Source organism: Oncorhynchus keta, chromosome 12 (assembly GCF_023373465.1).
Source record: "Oncorhynchus keta strain PuntledgeMale-10-30-2019 chromosome 12, Oket_V2, whole genome shotgun sequence".
Classification (NCBI taxonomy): domain Eukaryota; kingdom Metazoa; phylum Chordata; class Actinopteri; order Salmoniformes; family Salmonidae; genus Oncorhynchus; species Oncorhynchus keta.
Genome location: NC_068432.1, coordinates 33,680,447 through 33,704,158, shown reverse-complemented (window position 1 = coordinate 33,704,158; position 23,712 = coordinate 33,680,447). Strand labels below are relative to the sequence as shown.

Here is a 23,712-nt window from a genome sequence, read left to right as displayed (position 1 = left end):
GGTCTTTGCTTCCAATAAGAATCTGCGTTGCCTCGATCAATCATGGGATTACTCTCTCAGTATCCTCGACTGTCCAAGACCAGTTATGTTGTTTAGCAGCTCATGATGGTTTAGCTTTCTATTTGAGAGGGATGGTTTAATGCTAATACATTTTGTACACAGTTTGTCAATTATCATAGTAAATTATCATATCACATACTATCAGTCTGAATAATGACGCAGGAAGAGATGGCTGCCGTTTTACGATCCCTTAACTAATTGTGATATTGTGTGTTTTTTCTCGTTATTTGTAACTTATTTTGTACATAATGTTTCTGCCACCATGTCTTATGACCAAAAAGAGCTTCTAGATATCAGGACAGCGATTACTCACCCCATACTGGATGAATACTTTTTCCTTAACAAGTCGGAAGGGAAGGAGTTACTTCAGATGCCCGACAAGACCCTCACCCCTGTCATTCACAGGAGAAAGAGACAGAGATATCAGACAAAGGTCTGGGTGCCTTGTAAGAATCTGACAATGAGTGGGTAATCTCCCTTTACCATCGGTCCTATTAGCCAACGTACAATCAATGGATAATAAAATAGACCAACTATGATCACGTATATCCTACCAACGGGACATTTAAAAACTGTAATATCTTATGTTTCACCAAGTCCTGGCTGAACGACATGAATAACATACAGCTGGCGGGTTTTACGCTTTTTTGGAAGGATAGAACAGCGGCCTCTGTTAAATGTGCAACCACCTTTACTCCACACACAGAGATGCTTACAAAGCTCTCCTTCGTCCCTCCATTTAGCAAGTCTTACAATCATTCTATCCTATTGATTGCTGCTAACATCGATGTGTCTGCTTGGGGGGAATATATCACAGCCGTATATATTACCCCCTAAGCAGACACATCGATGGCCCTGAACAAACTTTATTGGACTCTATGTAAACTGGAAACCACATATCTTGAGGCTGCATTCATTGTATCTGGGGATTTAAACAAGGCTAATCTGAAAAAAAGACTCCCTAAATTCTAGCAGCATATTGATTGCGCAACCAGGGCTGGTAAAACCCTGGATCCTTGTTATTCTTCCGCGACGCATATAAGGCCCTTCCCCGCCCTCCTTTCGGAAAAGCTGACCACGACTCCATTTTGTTGCTTCCAGCCTACAGACAGAGACTAAAACAAGAAGCTCCCGCGCTCAGGTCTGTTCAACGCTGGTCCGACCAATCTGATTCCACTCTCCATGCTTCGATCACGTGGATTGGGGTTTGTTTCGCATTGCGTCCAACAACAACATTGACGAATACGCTGATTCAGTGAGCGAGTTCATTAGAAAGTGCATTGACGACGTTATACCCACAGCAACGATTAAAGGCTGCGGGCCCAGACGGCATCCCCAGCCGCGTCCTCAGAGCATGCGCGGACCAGCTGGCTGGTGTGTTTACGGACATATTCAATCAATCCTTATGCCAGTCTGCTGTTCCCACATGCTTCAAGAAGGCCACCTTTGTTCCTGTTCCCAAGAAAGCTAGGTAACTGAGCTAAACGACTACCGCCCCGTAGCACTCACTTCCGTCATCATGAAGTGCTTTGAGAGACTAGTCAAGGACCATATCACCTCCACCCTACCTGACACCCTAGACCCACTCCAATTTGCTTACCGACCAAATAGGTCCACAGACGATGCAATCTCAACCACACTGCACACTGCCCTAACCCATCTGGACAAGAGGAATACCTATGTGAGAATGCTGTTCATCGACTACAGCTCAACATTTAACACCATAGTACCCTCCAAATTCGTCATCAAGCTCGAGACCCTGGGTCTCGACCCCGCCTTGTGCAACTGGGTACTGGACTTCCTGACGGGCCGCCCCCAGGTGGTGAGAGTAGGTAACAACATCTCCACCCCGCTGATCCTCAACACTGGGGCCTCACAAGGGTGCGTTCTGAGCCCTCTCCTGTACTCCCTGTTCACCCTCAACTGCGTGGCCATGCACGCCTCCAACTCAATCATCAAGTTTGCGGACGACAGTACAGTGGTAGGCTTGATTACCAACAACGAAGAGACGGCCTACAGGGAGGAGGTGAGGGCCCTCGGAGTGTGTCAGGAAAATAACCTCACACACAACATCAACAAAACAAAGGAGATGATTGTGGACTTCAGGAAACAGCAGAGGGAGCACCCCCCTATCCATATCGACGGAACAGTAGTGGAGAGGGTAGCAAGTTTTAAGTTCCTCGGCATACACATCACAGACAAACTGAATTGGTCCACTCACACAGACAGCGTTGTGAAGAAGGCACAGCAGCGCCTCTTCAACCTCAGGAGGCTGAAGAAATTTGGCTTGTCACCAAAAGCACTCACAAACTTCTACAGATGCACGATCGAGAGCATCCTGTCGGGCTGTATCACCGCCTGGTACAGCAACTGCTCCGTCTACAACCGTAAGGCTCTCCAGAGGGTAGTGAGGTCTGCACAACGCATCACTGGGGGCAAACTACCTGCCCTCCAGGACACCTACACCACCCGATGTCACAGGAAGGCCATAAAGATCATCAAGGACAACAACCACCTGAGCCACTGCCTGTTCACCCCGCTATCATCCAGAAGGCGAGTTCAGTACAGGTGCATCAAAGCAGGGACCGAGAGACTGAAAAACAGCTTCTATCTCAAGGCCATCAGACTGTTAAACAGCCACCACTAACATTGAGTGGCTGCTGCCAACATACTGACTCAAATCCAGCCACTTTAATCATGGAAATTGATGGGAATTAATGTAAAAATGTATCACTATCAATTTAAACAATGCCACTTAATATAATGTTTACATACCCTACATTACTCATCTCATATGTATATACTGTACTCAATATCATCTCCTGCATCTTACCATCTTTATGTAATAAATGTATCACTAGCCACTTTAAACTATGCCACTTTATGTTTATATACCCTACATTACTCATCTCATATGTATATACTGTACTCTATACCATCTACTGCATCTTGCCTATGCCGTTCTGTACCATCACTCATTCATATATCTTTATGTACATATTCTTTATCCCTTTACACTTGTGTGTAAGGTAGTAGCAGAATTGTTTGGTTAGATTACTCGTTGGTTATTACTGCATTGTCGGAACTAGAAGCACAAGCATACACTCGCATTAACATCTGCTAACCATGTGTATGTGACAAATAAATATGATGTGATTTAACAAGCAAAAATAAAGCAGGAAACACCAGTGACTCAGTCAATAAAAAAGTGTCCAGATGAAGCAGATGCTTCAGCACTGTTTTGCTAGCACAGACTGGAATATGTTCCACGATTCCTCCGATGGCATTGAGGAGTACACCACATCTGTCATTGGCTTCATCAATAAGTGCATCGATGACATCGTCTCCACAGTGACCGTACGTACATACCCCAACCAGAAGCCATAGATTACAGGTAGCATCCAAACTGAGCTAAACGCTAGAGCTGCCGCTTTCAAGGAGCGGAACTCTATCCCGGAAGCTTATAAGAAATCTCGCTATGCCCTCCGACAAACCATCAAACAGGCAAAGCATCAATACAGGACTAAAAGTGAATCATACTACACTGGTTCCGATGCTCGTCGGATAAGGCAGGGCTTGCAAACTACTACAGACTACATCGTCGAGCTGCCCAGTGACACAAACCTAGATGAGCTAAATTACTTCTATGATCGATTCAAGGCAATTAACACTAAAATGTGCATGAGAGCATTAGCTGTTCCGGACGACTGTGTGATCTCGCTCTCTGTTGCCGATGTGAGTAAGACCTTTAAACAGGTCAACATTCACAAGGCCGCATGGCCAGATGGATTTCCAGGACGTGTACTCCGAGTATGCGCTGACCAACTGGCAAGTGTCTTCACTGACATTTTTAACCTGTCCCTGACCGAGTCTGTAATGCCAACACGTTTCAAGCAGACCACCATAGTCCCTGTGCCCAAGAAGACTAAGGTAACCTGCCTAAATGACTACTGACCTGTAGTGCTCACGTCTGTCGCCATGAAGTGCTTTGAAAGGCTGGTCATGGCTCACATCAACACCATTATCCTGATCCCTGACAACTATGAGACAGCCTGTAGGGAGGAGGTCAGAGACCTGGTTGTGTGGTGCAGGACAACCTCTCCCTCAACGTGATCAAGACAAAGGAGATGATTGCGGACTACAGGAAAAGGAGTACGAGCACGCCTCCATTCTCATCGACAGGGTTGTAGTGGAGCAGGTTGAGAGCTTCAAGTTCCTTGGTGTCCACATCACCTACAAACTATCATGGTCCAAACATACAAAGACAGTCGTGAATAGGGCACGATAAAACGCTATTCCCCCTCTGGAGACTGAAAAGATTTGGCATGTGTCCTCAGATCCTCAAAAGGTTCTACAGCTGTACCATCGAGAGCATCCTGACTGGTTGCATTACTGCCTGGTACGGCAACTGTTTGGCCTACGACCGCAAGGCAATACAGAGGGTAGTACGTACGGCCCAGTACGCACTACCCTGCCATCCAGGACCTCTATACCAGGCGGTGTCAGAGGAAGGCCCTGAAAATTGTCAAAGACTCCAGCCACCCTAGTCATAAACTGTTATCTCAGCTACCGCACGGCAAGCGGTAACAGAGCGCTAAACAGCTTCTACCTCCAAGCGTTAAGACTCCTGAACAGCTAATCAAAGGGCTACCCAGACCCCTCTTTTATGCTGCTGCTAATCTCTGTTTATTATCTATGCATAGTCACTTTAACTGTACCTACATGTACATATGTGAGCTGATTCAGGAAACTCTGCGTATGTCGCAAGTCACGACATCACAGGAGAGCAGTTTGAACATAAACATTTTTTTAAATAAAAATGTGTTTTTTGGCAGAAATGTCTTCTTGAACATGTGTACTTTCATGTGCCTTAATAACAGACTTGTATGCCATCTGTAAATATACAAAGAGAAATTACGAGCCTTGTTTAAACCACCTAAAAAGCCAGCAACCTTCCCACTAGCTATGATTGGCTAAGATAATGAGTGGGCTGGACATGCTGAGAGATGAGTTCTGATTGGTCTGCCATATAGAAGGCTTTTGTTTATTTGAGCTGGTCAGTCTCTGTTTGGTAATCCTGTTGAACACATCTTTTTAAATGTAGCTGCATAAATGTTGCTCTCCACTTTCTGGAGGATCAAATTTTGAAATCAGTGGAAATAGAGTATGATAGCCAAAGAGATGGGAAAACACCTGTTTCCAGATTACGCTTTCAAGCTAAGGACGTTTGTGGCATGGTTCCGTGACAGGGAGGGTCCACCATGCATGATGATGTATGTAAGATAGTCTAGCTAGCTACATTTTCAGATAATACACGTTTCTAATTTTGACAGAAAGTTGTTTAATTTCAAGCTAAAGTGTACTGTTAGTTAGGTGGCTGGCTCGTTAGCTAACGTTGTGACATGATGTGTGTGATCTTACATGTTGTTTACCTAGCTAGGTTAATTGTTTACCTAGCTAGCTAGGTACATGTCTTAAGCCAAAGTGTACTGTTAGCTGGCTGGCTCCCTGGAGAACATTGCGTGTATGACATTATTATTATTATTATTGTCATTATTATTCATGCAGGGGTAGTAATGACATGATTTGGCACTGTTCATTGTTGTTTAACTAGCTAACTTTAGATGGCGTGACTGGATGTGTGTGATCGTACATGTTGTTTACCTAGCTAGGTTAATTGTTTACCTAGGTAGCTAGCTACATGTCTTAAGCGAAAGTGTACAACACCCGTTGAATATGGTCGGTGTCAGTAAATGTCGGCAAAAAAGCATAATGAAATTGTTGCCAGCAGAGCTGGTTAGGCTGTTTTCATGTTATCCAGAGGTAAACAAATTATCGGCCAGAGCGTCAAGCGTGTGCTCTGAATGCAACAAGATATGTGGGGCTATAGCTTAAGAGGGTGTGAACGATGCTGAATGGGTGTAGACAAAGAAGAGCTCTCTCACATAAACACTAAAATGCCATTTACTCAAAAGTGTGTTTACAAGTGTATCAACTTTCAAAGCAGAATTACTTTCCCATTGTTCATCAAAAATGCAGTGTATGATATACCATTTGGTAGCTCTGAATCTCTGTTTTACCAATGTTAAAAACCCAATTCAACATTTTGCTACATAAGACCAAATCCAGGTAGAGTCACATATTACAAAAAGTTCTGGGACACTGTGAAGTCCATGGAGAACAAGAGCACCTCCTCCCAGCTGCCCACTGCACTGAGGCTAGGAAACACGGTCTCCACCGATAAATCCATGATTATCGAAAACTTCAATAAGCACTTCTCAACGGCTGGCCATGCCTTCCGCCTGGCTACTCCAACCTCGGCCAACAGCTCCGCCCCCCCCGTAGTTCCTCACCCAAGCCTCTCCAGGTTCTCCTTTACCCAAATCCAGATAGCAGATGTTCTGAAAGAGCTGCAAAACCTGGACCCGTACAAATCAGCTGGGCTTGACAATCTGGACCCGCTATTTCTGAAACTATCTGCCGCCATTGTCGCAACCCCTATTACCAGCTTGTTCAACCTCTCTTTCATATCGTCTGAGATCCCCAAGGATTGGAAAGCTGCCGCAGTCATCCCCCTCTTCAAAGGGGGAGACACCCTGGACCCAAACTGCTATAGACCTATATCCATCCTGCCCTGCCTATCTAAGGTCTTCGAAAGCGAAGTCAACAAACAGGTCACTGACCATCTCGAATCCCACCGTACCTTCTCCGCTGTGCAATCTGGTTTCCGAGCCGGTCACAGGTGCACCTCAGCCACACTCAAGGTACTAAACGATATCATAACCGCCATCGATAAAAGACAGTACTGTGCAGCCGTCTTCATCGACCTCGCCAAGGCTTTCGACTCTGTCAATCACCATATTCTTATCGGCAGACTCAACAGCCTCGGTTTTTCGGATGACTGCCTTGCCTGGTTCACCAATTACTTTGCAGACAGAGTTCAGTGTGTCAAATCGGAGGGCATGCTGTCCGGTCCTCTGACAGTCTCTATGGGGGTGCCACAGGGTTCAATTCTCGGGCCGACTCTTTTCTCTGTATATATCAATGATGTTGCTCTTGCTGCGGGCGATTCCCTGATCCACCTCTACGCAGACGACACCATTCTATATACTTTCGGCCCGTCATTGGACACTGTGCTATCAAACCTCCAAACGAGCTTCAATGCCATACAGCACTCCTTCCGTGGCCTCCAACTGCTCTTAAACGCGAGTAAAACCATATGCATGCTTTTCAACCGATCGCTGCCTGCACCCGCATGCCCGACTAGCATCACCACCCTGGATGGTTCCGACCTTGAATATGTGGACATCTATAAGTACCTAGGTGTCTGGCTAGACTGCAAACTCTCCTTCCAGACTCACATCAAACATCTCCAATCAAAAATCAAATCAAGAGTCGGCTTTCTATTCCGCAACAAAGCCTCCTTCACTCACGCTGCCAAGCTTACCCTAGTAAAACTGACTATCCTACCGATCCTCGACTTCGGCGATGTCATCTACAAAATGGCTTCCAACACTCTACTCAGCAAACTGGATGCAGTCTATCACAGTGCCATCCGTTTTGTCACTAAAGCACCTTATACCACCCACCACTGCGACTTGTATGCTCTCGTCGGCTGGCCCTCACTACATATTCGTCGCCAGACCCACTGGCTCCAGGTCATCTACAAGTCCATGCTAAGTAAAGCTCCGCCTTATCTCAGCTCACTGGTCACGATGGCAACACCCATCCGTAGCACGCGCTCCAGCAGGTGTATCTCACTGATCATCCCTAAAGCCAACACCTCATTTGGCCGCCTTTCGTTCCAGTACTCTGCTGCCTGTGACTGGAACGAATTGCAAAAATCGCTGAAGTTGGAGACTTTTATCTCCCTCACCAACTTCAAACATCAGCTATCCGAGCAGCTAACCGATCGCTGCAGCTGTACATAGTCTATAGGTAAATAGCTCACCCATTTTCACCTACCTCATTCCCATACTGTTTTTATTTATTTACTTTTCTGCTCTTTTGCACACCAATATCTCTACCTGTACATGACCATTTGATCATTTATCACTCCAGTGTTAATCTGCAAAATTGTATTATTCGCCTACCTCCTCATGCCTTTTGCACACATTGTATATAGACTGCCCATTTTTTCTACTGTGTTATTGACTTGCTAATTGTTTACTCCATGTGTTGTCTGTTCACACTGCTATGCTTTATCTTGGCCAGGTCGCAGTTGCAAATGAGAACTTGTTCTCAACTAGCCTACCTGGTTAAATAAAGGTGAAATAAAAAAAATAAAAAATTACCTCAATTACCTTGACTAAACCTTGACATTGACTCTATACCTGTACCCCCTGTATATTGCCTCACTATTGTTATTTTACTGCTGCTATTACATTTTTTGTAACTTTTAGTTTCAATTTCTTACTTATCTATTTTTTACTTAACACTTATTTTTTTAAACTGCATTGTTGGTTAAGGGCTTGTAAGTAAGTATTTCACTGTATGGTCTACTACACCTGTTGTATTCAGCGCATTGATTTGATCAAATCACAATTGATGTAGAAAATATGGATTCATTAATGTTAATGTTTTCTCTTTCTCTCTCACATTTAGCCATCAGAGTATTACAGAGTATTCTATACTTAAATAATATACACAACCGATCAAAAGTTTTAGAACACCTACTCATTCAAGGGTTTTTCAAAAAAGTGTTAAACAAATCAAAATATGTTTTATATTTGAGATTCTTCAAATAGCCACCCTTTGCCTTGATGACAGCTTTGCACACTCCTGGCATTCTCTCAACCAGTTTCACCTGGAATGCTTTTCCAACAGTCTTGAAGGAGTTCCCACATACGCAGAGTACTTGTTGGCTGCTTTTCCTTCACTTTGCTGTCCAATTCATCCCAAACCATCTCAATTTGGAGGCCAGGTCATCTGATGCAGCACTCGATCACTCTCCTTCTTAGTAAAATAGCCCTTAGACAGCATGGAGGTGTGTTGGGTCATTGTCCTGTTGAAAAAGAAAATGATAGTCCCACTAAGCCCAAACCAGATGAGATGGTGTATCGCTGCAGAATGCTGTGGAATACATGCTGGTTAAGTGTGCCTTGAATTCAAAATAAATCACAGACAGTGTCACCAGCAAAGCAACCCCACACCATAACACCTCCTCCTCCATGCTTTACGGTGGGAACCACACATGCTGAGATCATCCGTTCACCCACACCACATCTCACAGAGATACGATGGTTTGAACCAAAAATCTCAAATTTGGACTCCTGACCAAAGGACAGATTTCCATCGGTCTTGCTCATGTTTCTTAGCCCAAGCAAGTCTCTTCTTCTTATCGGTGTCCTTTAGTCATGGTTTCTTTGCAGCAATTCGACCATGAAGTCCTGATTTACACAGTTTCTTCTAAACAGTTGATGTTGGGATGTGTATGTTACTTGAACTAGTTGAAGCATATATTTGGGCTGCAATTTCTGAGGCTGGTAACTAATGAACTTATCCTCTGCAGCAGAGGCAACTCTGGGCCTCCCTGTGGCGGTCCACATGAGAGGCAGTTTCATCACAGCACTTGATGGTTTTTGCAACTGCACTTGAAGAAACTTTAAAAGTTCTTGAAATGTTCCGTATTGACTGACCTTCATGTCTTAAAGTAATGATGGACTGTCATTTCTCTTTGCTTATTTGAGCTGTTCTTGCCATAATATTAACTTGGTATTTTACCAAATATAACTATTTTCTGTATACCACCCCCACCTTGTCACAACACAAATGATTGGCTCAAACGCATTAAGAACTAAGAAATTCCACAAATTAACTTTTGAAGAACGCACACCTGTTAATTGAAATGTATTTCAGGTGATTAAATGAAGTGTCCAGAGATGTTACATGCATTGAACACTGTTTGACAGGCTAAGGAATTTGCATGGCAGTAAATACATAGCACTGAAGGGAGGAGGTATTATCTGATTCCAGTCTATTGTGTTGTTGGTTTAATTTTGTTGGCATCAGGCAGGATTTGCTTCACAGAGGAAGGTTATCGTCTTTTGTCATGTGCTGGGATTTAGTGATGAATGTGACACACAATCTCAATTCAAAAGTGCTGCGGACCAATGTTCTTTAAACACATAGAGAAACCAAATGAAATACCTTGGGAATGGGCACAGGACAAAACCATTATTTATTTTTATCAACACTGAACAGAAATATAAACGTAACATGTAAAATGTTGATCCTATGTTTCATGAGGTGAAATAAAATATCCCTGAAAATTTCCATACGCACAAAAAGCTTGTTTCTCTCTAATTTTGTGCACAATTTTGTTTACATCCCTATTAGTGAGCATTTCTCCTTTGCCAAGATAATCTATTCATTTGACAGGTGTGGCATATCAAGAAGCTGATTAAACAGTATTATCTTTATACAGGTGCACCTTGTGCTTGGGACAATAAAGTCCACTCTAAAATGTGCAGTTCTGTCACACAACGCAAATTTAATCACCATTGTATTATTCGTAAGCCGATGCATGTCTCTACGGATAGCTTTAATATTTAGACTCATTGAATAAGTCCGAACAGTGCTACTGAAGTTGTAGATTCCTCAACATTACTGGGTGTGGTTAGGCCTTCCCCAAACTCTTTCATTTGGAGGTGTCTTTGTTTTGTCGGCATCATTTTTAAAATAAATTTAAAATGTACGGTTACATTGCTGCACCTTGGTCCAGTCCTTCAGCCAGCCGTGACAGAACTTCCCACCACCAATGGACCAAGCAGCATGGTAAGGTGGACTTCTGGACATGGGAGGACGTTCTGGACGGCAAGGGAGTCTACACATGGGAGGAGATCCTGGCGGGAAGGGATCGCCTTCCATGGGAACAGGTGGAGGCAGCTAGGAGAGCAGAGGCAGCCGGAGAGAGGAACCAGCGGTACGTGGGAACACGGCTGGCAAGGAAGCCCGAGAGGCAGCCCCCCCAAAATTTTTGGGGGGGCACACGGGGAGTTGGCAGAGTCAGGAAGCAGACCTGAGCCAACTCCCCGTGCTTACCGTGGCGAGCATGGGACTGGTCAGGCCCCGTGCTATGGGGTGATGTGCACGGTACCGATGCAGAGTATTCACAGGCCGGTATGCTCGGTGCCAACGTCTTGCATTTGCCAGGGGGAAGCTGGCATCCAGCTAGAATGGGTGGGGCCAGCTCTGCGCTCGAGACCGCCAGTGCGCCTCCATGGCCCTGTGTATCCGGTGCCTCCACTACGCACCAGGCCTCCGGTGGCAGCCCCACTCACCAGGCTGTCTCTCCGTCTCCTCCCTCCAGGTGCTCCCGTCTGTCCGGAGCTGCCAGAGCCGCCCGCCTGTCCGGAGCTGCCAGAGCCGCCCGCCTGTCCGGAGCTGCCAGAGCCGACCGCCTGTCCGGAGCTGCCGGAGCCGCAGCCCCTCAGTCCAGAGGCGCCCCACAGTCCAGTGACGCCCTCTACGAGGGTCTTCAGTCCAGGGCCCGCTGCGAGGGTCCCGGACTGAAGTGGGCCAATACTGAGGTGGAGCGGGGTCCACGTCCCGTACCCGAGCCGCCGCCGTAAGAAGGCCCACCCGGACCCTCCCCTTTAGAGTCAGGTTTTGCAGCCGGAAGAGGGTACTGTCACGCCCTGGCCATAGAGAGGCTTTTTATTCCCTATTTTGGTTAGGCCAGGGTGTGACTAGGGTGGGCATTCTATGTCCTTTTTTCTATGTTTAGTATTTCTATGTCTTGGCCTGGTATGGTTCTCAATCAGGGACAGCTGTCTATTGTTGTCTCTGATTGAGAAGCACACTTAGGTACCCTATTCCCCCACCTGTTTTGTGGGAAGTTAACTTTGTAGTTGTTCAGGGCACATAGCCCAAAGCTTCACGGTTGTTTTTTTGTTCTTCGTTTTGTCGTCGTCATTTTTTAAATAAAGTTCAAATGTATGCTTACCATGCTGCACCTTGGTCCAGTCCTTCAGCCAGCCGTGACAGTACGTTTACAATGGCAGACAAAAAACTTTCACCAGTAATTGGTCTTCTGACCCAGATCAGATTTTTTGCCAATAAAGGGGCACAGAAATCAGAGTTGGGCTGCTTGTGTAAACACAGTCTCAGATTTCAACAAAATATACTAGTTAGGAGGTAACTGTATCTTATTGAGTTGAAATACCAAAAGGATTACTATCGAGTTTACTCTCTAGATAAGGTTAGGAGGACACACTGTTGAATGAGGTGAGTTGTAATGGCCTGGTTTTATATCTGAAAAGAATGTTAGAGAACTTAGCCACAACTCACATTTTATAATTGTGATACACATGTTTGAAAAAATCGTCTTTGCTGTTTTTCTATTTTGAAGGTACATTTGTGTGGGGGTGTTTCTGTGTGTTTATACTTGTCTAACTCTTTTCAATTGAGTTTGACTCTACTGTGATGTCCTGTGTTTCCCTGATAGAAAGATGGTCCATAAGTCTATAGTGGTGGGTCTGGTGGTGCTGCTGGTGGCAGCCGTGAGCACCTTTGTGGGAGTTTTCTTTGGTTTGGGGAGCAGTACGTCTTCGAATGGCCATTCCTACTTAAGGGCTGCCGTGGCAGCCGATGCTGGCCGATGCTCAGAAATCAGCAGGTTAGAATTCTCTTTCACACACAAACACAAACATACTATACATATACATACAGTACTAGTCTCAAACGTTTGCACACCGGTGAAATTACTAATTGAAATGTTGTTGTAGACATTCAGATACAATACAAAGATCCCTGTTTCAAAACACGCTGTCTCAAGTAGGCCGTTAAATAGCAGATACCAGGCTCAAATGTTTCTTTGTCTGAACATAAAAATATGCTCCTTCTTCTGAGTGTATGTATATTCATCCATCATCACAAATACTTATGATTTTGTCATCATAATTCATTCTGTCTGTGTAAACTGCCTGCTGTTTCTTCACAAACTAGCGCTTGGGTAGCCTAGCGGCAGGGTAACCTAGTGGTTAGAGCGTTGGACTAGTAAACCGGAAGGTTGCAAGTTCAAATCCCCAAGCTGACAAGGTACAAATCTGTCATTCTGCCCTTGAACAGGCAGTTAACCCACTGTTCCTAGGCCGTCATTGAAAATAAGAATTTGTTCTTAACTGACTTGCCTGTTTAAATAAAGGTAAAATAAATTGTGTATGCAAATCAGGGCCACTGACTATAAACTTTTGTCTGTGTGTTTGTGTGTCCAATAAAAATCTCAGAGACACGTTGCAGAAAGGGGGCTCTGCAGTGGATGCATCTATTGCTGCCTTGCTGTGTGTTGGGCTGGTGAATGCCCACAGCATGGGCATTGGAGGAGGTCTCTTCTTCACCATCTATAATGCCACAACTGGTAGAGTCTGAGCCCTAATCCTTGACTTAAACCTAAACCAACTGTATCTTTAATGATGTCAACAAATCAAACATTGACTGGCACAACTGAACTAAAAACAGGAAATGTAATAGCTCACTCCATTGTAACTTGGTGTGATATAATGATTCTTTCTTCCTTCACAGGAAAGGTAGAGACCATTGATTCCAGAGAGACGGCTCCCGCCAACGCAACAGAGGACATGTTTGGGAATAGCACCCAGTTAGCCAAGAAGGGTAATATTTGATCAGTCACCTAACAAAAAGATGAGTTGCACATTTACAATGAAAGATGGCCTTGCAATAGAGTCAAAAGACACTAAGTTTTATTGTCACATCCACTAGTACAGTCTTTCTTGCTAGCTCTTTCCCAACAATGCAGTAATCAATATCAGTAGTACTATTAAATAAAGTAAAGTACTATACTGAACAAAAATAAAAATGCAACATGCAACAATTTAAAAGATTTTACTGAGGTCCAGTTCATTTATGAAAATCAGTCAATTGAAATCAATTAATTAGGCCCTAATATGTGGATTTCACATGACTGGTCAGGGTTGCAGCCATGGGTGGGCCTGGGAGGGCATAGGCTCAGCCAATCAGAATGAGTTTTTTCCCCACCAAAGGGCTTTATCCTCAGCCCGCCCCCATCCCCCCTCAGACGCTCCCACAGGTGAAGAAGCCAGATGTGGAGGTCCTGGGCTGGCGTGGTTACACATGGTCTGCGGTTGTGAGGCCGCTTGGATCTACTGCCAAATACTCTAAAACGACATTGGATGCAGCTTATGGTAGAGAAATAAACATTAAATTCTCTGGCAACAGCTCTGGTGGACATTCCTGCAATCCACAAGCAAATTGCATGCTCCCTCAAAACTGGAGACATCTGTGGCATTGTGTTGTGTCACAACGGCACATTTTATAGGGCCCTTTTATTGTCCCCAGCACAAGGTGCACATGTGTAATGACCACACTGTTTAATCAGCGTCTTGATATGCCACACCTGTCAGGTGGATGGATTATCTTGGCAAAGGAGAAATGCTCACTAGCACAGACATAAACAAATTTGTGCACAAAATTTGAGAGAAATAAGCTTTTTGTGTGTATGTAACATGTCTAGGATTGTTTATTTCCACTCATGAAACATGGACCAACACTTTACATTTTTGTTCAGTGTAGAATAAAAACACACAAGAAATAGAAATAAGAAAAACACAAGAAAGTAAGTAAGCGATATTGACAGGTTCAGTGCCAATACCATATTAACAATGTGCAGGGATACTGGAGTGGTAGGGGTAGATACTGTATGTATAGGGGTAAGGTGACAAGGCATCAGGATATGATAAATGGAGTAGCAGCAACTTATATAATGATTGTGTGTGAGTGTTTGTGTGTGTAGTGTCAGTATAATATATGCCATTTAGCAGACGCTTTTATCCAAAGCGACTTACAGTCATGTGTGCATACATTCTACGTATGGGTGGTCCCGGGGATCGAACCCACTACCCTGGCGTTACAAGCGCCATGCTCTACCAACTGAGCTACAGAAGGACCATGAATGCGTGTTATGTGTGTGAGCCAATGAAGTGTGTATGTGTGTTGAAGTGTGAGTGAGTGTGTAGAGGCCTGTGAGTGTGCATAGAGTCCATAGCAGGCAGTGATGCAGTCAAGATGCTCTCAATGGTGCTGCTGTAGAACTTTTTGTAGAACGTTTTGAAGATTTGAGGTCCTATTCCAAAACGTTTCATCCTCCTGAGAAGGCGCTGCCGTGTCCTATTAATGACTGTGTGTGTGTGTCTGGACCATTTTAAGTCCTTAGTGATTTGGACACCAAAGAATTTGAGGCTCTTGACCCGCTCCATTACAGCCCTGTCGATGTGGAAGGGTGTGTGTTGGCCCCCCTATTTCCTGTAGTCCACAATAAGCTCCTTGGTCTTGCTGATGTTGAGGGAGAGGTTGTTGTCTTGGCACCATGCTGCCAGGTCACTGACCACCTCCCTGTAGGCTGTCTCATCGTCGCCGATGATCAGGCCAACCACGGCCGTGTCGTCAGGAAACTCGATGATTGTGTTGGATTCGTGGTTGGCTACGCAGTCATGGGTGAACAGGGGGTACAGGAGGGGTCTAAGCACACACCCCTGTGGGGCTCTCGTGTTGAGGGTCAGCATGGCGGAGGTTTTGTTTCCTACCCTCAGGAAGTCCAGGATCCAGTTGCAGTGGTAGGTGTTCAGTCCCAGGGTCCCGAGCTTGGTGATGAGCTTGGAGCTGTAGTCAATGAACAGCATTCTCACATAGGTATTCCTTTTATCTATTGTAGGTGGGTGAGGGCAGTGTGGAGTGCAATTGAGATTGCATTGTCTATGGATCTGTTGGGGTGGTATGCAAATTGGAGTGGGTCTAGGGTGTCTGGGATGATGGAGTTGCTGTGTGCCATAACCAGCCTTTCAAAGCACTTCATGATTACAGATGTGCTACAAGGCGATAGTCATTGTGGCAGGTACCCTTAGAGTTCTTGGGAACAGGAATGAAGAGTAGTACATTAGAGAAGATCAAAAGCTGCACTCCAACCTATCATCTTCCAATATATCCTTTCACAATCTGTTACATTACGTGTAATGTTTGGCAGGAAGGTTGTCCATCGCCATACCAGGGGAGATCCGTGGGTATGAGATGGCACACTATCGCCATGGAAAATTGCCATGGAGAGAGCTTTTCCAGCCTGCAATCCAGTTGGCACGGAAAGGCTTTCCTTTGGGCAGGGCATTGGCCACCGCTATTTCCAAGAACAGGGAAACCATCATCTGTGACACAGCTTTATGGTGAGAATGCCTACAAGGGAGGGGTAATATGGAGTGACGATCTGAGTTACTGTTCAGAGGGTCAAGTTTTCACATGAGAAGATACTGTACATCCCCTGTTGATGATTTATGCCCTTATACGCAAACATGAGAGCTCAGTGTCTCGTATGTTGTCTCTGACATGACATCTCTTTTTTTGGTCTCTCTTTCAGTGAGGTATTTTGTGACAAAAACGGTGGCATCCCTAAGGAAAATGACATCATCACCTTTACTAAACTCGTTGACACCTATGAAATAATAGCAAATGAGGGACCTAATGCTTTTTACGAAGGGCCGCTGGCAGAGAACCTTGTGAAGGACATTCAGGCTTCAAGTTGGTTTCACCCTTATATCTACCAAATATGAACAAACTGCAATTTTGATATAATTTCATTCAGGGTCTGCTGGCTGTACGTGCTACAGAATGTGTTTATGTGTATGTGTTTCAGATGGTACAGTATCATCACACTGGATGACCTAAAGAAATACAAGCCTTTTTTGGATGAGAATCCTCTCAATGCTACTGTGGGGGGGTACACCATGTTTGTACCCAATGCCCCCGCCAGTGGCCCTGTCCTGTCCCTCATACTCAGCATCCTGGATGGTAAGCCTTCCCACTGATGCCACAGAGTTGTATTCAATATCAAACTGTGGGTCACATTTGGACAGCCTATGCTACATTATAAATGTATAAGGACCGAAGATAATTGTTTTCCGAGCCATCACACCTGAGGCGCTCTGCTTTGCAGGCCTGATGCTGTTCACATAAGAAAAGTATGCTGTTAATTTACATTATAGCAGTGCTGGTTTACAGTGGCTTACGAAAGTATTCACCCCCTTGGCATTTTTCCTATTTTGTTGCCTTACAACCTGGAATTAAAATTGATTTTTGGGGGGGTTGTATCATTTGATTTACACAACATGCCTTCCACTTTGAAGATGCAAAATGTTTTTTTTATTGTGAAACAAACAACAAATAAGACAAAAAAACAGAACTTGAACTTGCATAACTATTCACCCCCCCAAAGTCAATACTTTGTAGAGCCACCTTTTGCAGCAATTACAGCTGCAAGTCTCTTGGGGTATGTCTCTATAAGCTTGGCACATCTAGCCACTAGGATTTTTGTCTCTTCTTCAATATATGCCAAGGCAAAACTGCTCCAGCTCCTTCAAGTTGGATGGGTTCCGCTGGTGCATCTTCTAATTGGATTGAGGTCTGGGCTTGGACTAGGCCATTTCAAGACATTTAAATGTCTCCCCTTAAACCACTCAAGTGTTGCTTTAGCAGTATGCTAAAGGACAAGGTCATTGTCCTGCTGGAAGGTGAACCTCCGTCTCAGTCTCCAATATTGTCACGTTCTGACCTTAGTTATTTTATTATGTCTTTGGTTTAGTATGGTCAGGGCGTGAGTTGGGTGGGTTGTCTATGTTAGTTTTTCTATGATTTGCTATTTCTGTGTTTGGCCTGGTATGGTTCTCAATCAGAAGCAGCTGTCTATCATTGTCCCTGATTGAGAACCATATTTAGGTAGCCTGTTTTCTATTGTGTTTCGAGGGTGATTATATTCTGTTGTCTGTTGTGTGTCTGCACCAGTCAGAACGGTTTTCGGTCGTTTCTCTTAGTTATTTTGGTTATTTCCGTGTTCACAACAAGTGGGACACAATCAAGAAGTGGAACGACATTTATTGGATATTTCAAACTTTTTTAACAAATCAAAAACTGAGAAATTGGGCGTGCAAAATTATTCAGCCTCACCCTGAACACACCATCCCCACTGCCAAACATGGTGGCGGCAGCATCATGGTTTGGGCCTGCTTTTCTTCAGCAGGGACAGGGAAGATGGTTAAAATTGATGGGAAGATGGATGGAGCCAAATACAGGACCACTCTGGAAGAAATCCTGATGGAGTCTGCAAAAGACCTGAGACTGGGACGGAGATTTGTCTTCCAACAAGACAATGATCCAAAACATAAAGCAAAATCTACAATGGAATGGTTCAAAAATAAACATATCCAGGTGTTAGAATGGCCAAGTCAAAGTCCAGACCTGAATCCAATCGAGAATCTGTGGAAAGAACTGAAAACTGCTGTTCACAAATGCTCTCCATCCAACCTCACTGAGCTCGAGCTGTTTTGCAAGGAGGAATGGGAAAAAATGTCAGTCTCTCGATGTCCAAAACTGATAGAGACATACCCCAAGCGACTTACAGCTGTAATCGTAGCAAAAGGTGGCGCTACAAAGTATTAACTTAAGGGGGCTGAATAATTTTGCACGCCCAATTTTTCAGTTTTTGATTTGTTAAAAAAGTTTGAAATATCCAATAAATGTCGTTCCACTTCATGATTGTGTCCCACTTGTTGTTGATTCTTCACAAAAAAATACAGTTTTATATCTTTATGTTTGAAGCCTGAAATGTGGCAAAAGGTCGCAAAGTTCAAGGGGGCCGAATACTTTCGCAAGGCACTGTAAATATGGACACATACCACGCTGCACCTTGGTCCTCACCTTCTTCCACCAACAACGGCTGTTACAGAATCCCCCACCACAACCGGACCAAGCAGCGTGGTATCAGGCAGCAGCGAGATCTGGACTATGTCACAACTTGAGACAAAATAGAAAGGTGGTCGGTCGACCCAGGGAGAGTGCCGGAGCCCGCCTGGGATTCGCTGGAACAGTGTGAGGAAAGATACCGGCGTATGGAGTTGGCGCCACGTACACGGCAGCGCAACAGGCACGAGAGGTAGCCCCTCAAGCGCCATCCATCATTCCTTCAATTCTGACCAGTTTCCCAGTCCCTGCCAAGGAAAAACATCCCCATAACATGATGCTGCCACCACCAGCTTTGCAGCTCCTTTGGCCTCTTTGTTGCCTCTCTGATTAATGCCCTCCTTGCCTGGTCTGTGAGTTTTGGTGGGCGGCCCTCTCTTGGCAGGTTTGTTGTGGTGCCATATTCTTTCCATTTTTTAATAATGGATTTAATGGTGCTCCGTGGGATGTTCCAAGTATCTGATATTGTCACGCCCTGGTCGAAGTATTTTGTGTTTTTCTTTATGTATTTGGTCAGGCCAGGGTGTGACATGGGTTTTTGTATGTGGTGTGTAGCTTAGTGGGATTGTAGCTTAGTGGGGTGTTCTAGGAGAGTCTATGGCTGTCTGAAGTGGTTCTCAATCAGAGGCAGGTGTTTATCGTTGTCTCTGATTGGGAACCATATTTAGGCAGCCATATTCTTTGGTTGTATTGTGGGTGATTGTCCTGAGTGTTTTGATGTCCTTGTGCTGGTTTAGTTGACACAAGTATAGGCTGTTTTTGGTTCGTTTATTGTTTTTGTAGTGTTTGTGTTTATTCATGTTTACGTTGTTTGATTAAACATGGATCGCAATATACACGCTGCAGTTTGGTCCGACTCTCCTTCACCATATGAAAACCGTGACAGATATTTTTTTATAACCCAACCCTGATCTGTAGTTCTCCACAACATTGTCGCTGACATGTTTGGAGAGCTCCTTGGTCTTCATGGTGCAGCTTGCTTGGTGGAACCCCTTGCTTAGTGGTGTTGCAAACTCTGGGGCCTTTCAGAACAGGTGTGTATATATACTGAGATCATGTGACACTTATAATCCCCCCTATGTGGACTTTTATTTAACAGAGTGTGTGACTTCTGGAGGTAATTGGTTGCACCAGATCTTATTTAGGGGCTTCAGAACAAAGGTGTTGAAACATGTGCACGCACCACCTTTCCGTTTTTTATTTTTTAGAATTTTTTGAAACATGTTCATTTTTTTCATTTCACTTCACCAATTTGGACTATTTTGTGTATGTCCTTTACATGAAATCCCAATAAAAATATATTTAAATTACAGGTAGTAATGCAACAAAATAGGAAAAACGTCAAGGGGGATGAATACTTTTGCAAGGCACTGTATCTCATCCTATTACTGTGTGCACCATACATGTATAGCTCTCTTGACCATGCAAATTAAGATAACCACCTTTTGTTTGTGGTGGTGCTGCTGAGTGACCAGTTATTGGGGTGTAGAAATAAATCTCCTCTTCCAAGCTCTGTTTCAGCTCCACATTCATGCAGGGTCTATTGGATATATAGTCCATAGATGTCCTCCTCCAGACTTCCTCTCTCTGCTGGTACCCAGTACAATGGCTATATAATGTGACAGTGTTTGTCTCAGAGGAATAGATGAAAAACTTATTCCAGAGTATTTAAACTGCCTGAACCTCGTCTTCCTGTGGTTCCTCTGCCTGGCCACCCACTCACCGTGGCCCCCTGCCTCTACCGCAAACTCTAATCTTTCCAATTTACCTCTAATTGGACACTGATGAGTGGCGGGGGAACCATGTAACACTGGCATGTCAGGGCCCACTCAAGCCCTTCATCCTGATGGTTCATCATGACTTCTGCTAATGGCATGTCAGGGCCCGCTCAAGCCCTTCATCCTGACGGTTCATCATGACTTCTGCTAATGGCATGTCAGGGCCCGCTCAAGCCCTTCATCCTGACGGTTCATCATGACTTCTGCTAATGGCATGTCAGGGCCCGCTCAAGCCCTTCATCCTGACGGTTCATCATGACTTCTGCTAATGGCATGTCAGGGCCCGCTCAAGCCCTTCATCCTGATGGTTCACCATGACTTCTGATACTGCTTGTCAGCTGAAATTCATCAAATATTTCCATTTGGTTTTAGCTTTCTTTCCTTTCTCCCATCCTCTCCTCTACGGCTGTGAACTGAAACAGTTGTAACACTGATAGACTGGGACTGGGAGACAGAATGAACCGTACTTTTATATTGAGCTTTTACTGTATATGGGGAACACCTTTTCAATGTCCACTTCAGAGTCAAAGTGTATATTGACGTGATCAAATTAAATATACTGTATTATTGTTTAATAAATGTAGGGATTGTGGTTATGGTTGATTACCAGGTTTTCTCCCATGCATGATACAACTTTACCTCAGACAGTGTCTCCAGCACTGAGAAGAAGATCCTCACGTACCACCGCATGGTCGAGGCCTTCCGTTTTGCCTATGCCAAGCGAAGCATGCTGGGAGATCCACAATTCCTCCGCATCTCTGATGTAACTCTCATCCCCATCTTTCCCAGAGCTTATATTGAATAGTTCTCTAATAGGATGTCTCTACTAGATGTATACTCTTTCAAGAGTTTACTCCAATCAGGCACTTACTAATCATATTCAATCAACTGGTCCTAGTATGTGTTGAAACGTCATGTTCGTTGGAGACAGAGTAAATATGTATATGCTCATATAAGAGAGTTGATTAGACTATTGTAAAGCTGCTATGTTGAAATGTCAGTAAATGCAAACCACTCCATCTTCAACATTCTACACTGTTCCGTATGGTGGAATTGGCATTCATTTGAATGGCAGAGCCTCATTCTCCTGTCCCCTCACCTCTTCAGCTCATCCACAACATGACTTCAGATTACTTTGCCGATGCCTTCCGTCAGAAGATTACAGATGATACCACCCATCACATGAACTACTATGAGATGGAGTACTTTGTCCCCGAGAACCACGGGACAGCACATCTGTCTGTGGTGGCAGAGGACGGGAGTGCAGTGGCAGCCACCAGCACCATCAACCATTTGTAAGAATCAAGTCCCAGTTTTGATTTAAAAAATGTACTGGAAGTAGTCCTCATTACTCACCTGTCTTCATTATCTTTCTGTTCTACTTCCTCCCTAGGTTTGGCTCCAAAGTCATGTCGCATTCTACAGGAATCCTCCTCAACAATGAGATGGATGACTTCAGCTACCCCCTCATCACGAATGGCTATGGAGTGCCCCCTTCACCAAGCAACTTCATCAGACCAGGTAAAGGGTTCATCTGACTACAGACACCAAAGTTTTCAGTGCATCAGCCGACTCGGATAACCAGAAATTGGTACTTGATGGTGGATCTGGATTGACCTAATTCCCTAGTTGCCTCTCTCCAGGTAAGAGGCCCTTGTCCTCTATGTGTCCAGCCATTCTCTTTGACAAGGGGAGCAAGGAAGTCAAGATGGTGGTGGGGGCCTCAGGAGGAACAAAAATCACCACGGCAACTGCCACGGTGAGCCAGGCTACCATGCCCTTTCATTGCTGTGTGAAAATACTCTTTAATACTTTCTTTGCATTCTACCAAGTAGTCGTCTGTGACTGAATAGTTGGCAGTTCGTTCTGCAGGTGATTCTCAATGCGCTGTTCTTTAACTACGACCTGAAGAAAGCTGTGGCAGATCCCAGAATCCACAACCAGCTGAGTCCCAACACCACACAGGGAGAGCCCGGGTTTGACGAGGTGGGTTAAATGGCTGACGATCTTCAATACACATGCCCTACAGTGTGTCAAGATCGTGGCTGGTTATCATGCTAGTGATGCAGGGTGTCTATTTGAATAGAAGTTTCACAGTGTTCTATATGCTTTCCTTACAGAGGGTGAAGGCTGGTTTGGCCTTGAAGAACCATGAGACAGAGTTCCTGACAGCCACATGTGCTGTGGTTCAGGCGGTGGTGCGCCAGGGTGACCGGCTTCATGCTGAATCTGACCCCAGGAAGTGGGGCTATGCCGCTGGGTACTGAGACCAACCACACAAGCCACTACTAGGACTGGGAATTGCCAGGGACCTCACAATACGATATCACGATACTTAGGTGCCAATACATGTATGCGATTCCCACAATTATATATTTATTGTGATTCGATACTGTGATTTTATTGCGATTTGACGTTCCAAACATATTGCTCACGTTATGACAGCTGCAGAGAGACAAGACACCATGAGAAAATTAGTTTTAATCAGTCATGGAAATAAAAATAGCTGAAAACATGTCAGCTCACTATTTAAAAAGATGGAGAACAGGCTGTAAGATTAACAGGTACAGCCGACTAACTCTAGCTAAAGCTACCTCATTTTTTACAAATCAATACTTGGAGTCAAAGTATCAATATACATCGTCCCAAAAAATAGCGATATGTAACTGTACAGATTCTTTTCCACCATCATTACCTGCTCCCTCAAACTGAGACCCATACAGACACCCCAGTTTACACAAACTGAGACCCATACACACACTCCTGCTTCCACAGACAGGCTGGCTGATTAGGCATCCAATTCAGATGAAAACCACCCCCACAGACTATATTACAAACCAACAGAAACATACACTCATTCCTCTCCTCATCTCGGTAATGCCCTTTAACCTTAGTCCACTCTGGTAAACCAGGTCCACCTTTCTACGCTCATTGGTGTCATAAAGTGGAGAGAAACTACCCTCCAACTTCTCCTCTATTATCCTGTCTTTGATGACCAAGTATACCTCAGTCTGATATAAAGAAATAGAGCAATTCATTATACACAGTTCTCCTCCACATTGTTTTAATTGGATTATTAATCGCTACGGTCTGTACCATCTCAATATTTCATATT

At 44.5% G+C, this 23,712-nt stretch overlaps 1 protein-coding gene across 1 annotated transcript; it reads left to right on the top strand.

Annotated features, from left to right (window-relative positions):
* Positions 1 to 12,512: 12,512 nt before the first annotated feature.
* LOC118370483 (glutathione hydrolase 1 proenzyme-like) lies at positions 12,513 to 23,012 on the top strand. Its single transcript, XM_035755520.2, has 12 exons — positions 12,513 to 12,679; positions 13,290 to 13,420; positions 13,585 to 13,674; positions 16,061 to 16,253; positions 16,445 to 16,609; positions 16,730 to 16,875; positions 21,224 to 21,360; positions 21,705 to 21,892; positions 21,991 to 22,118; positions 22,241 to 22,356; positions 22,470 to 22,583; positions 22,718 to 23,012. The coding sequence occupies exons 1-12, from the start codon at positions 12,513 to 12,515 to the stop codon at positions 22,862 to 22,864; spliced, it is 1,722 nt and encodes a 573-aa protein (XP_035611413.1). The 3' UTR covers positions 22,865 to 23,012.
* The last annotated feature ends 700 nt before the right edge of the window (positions 23,013 to 23,712 follow it).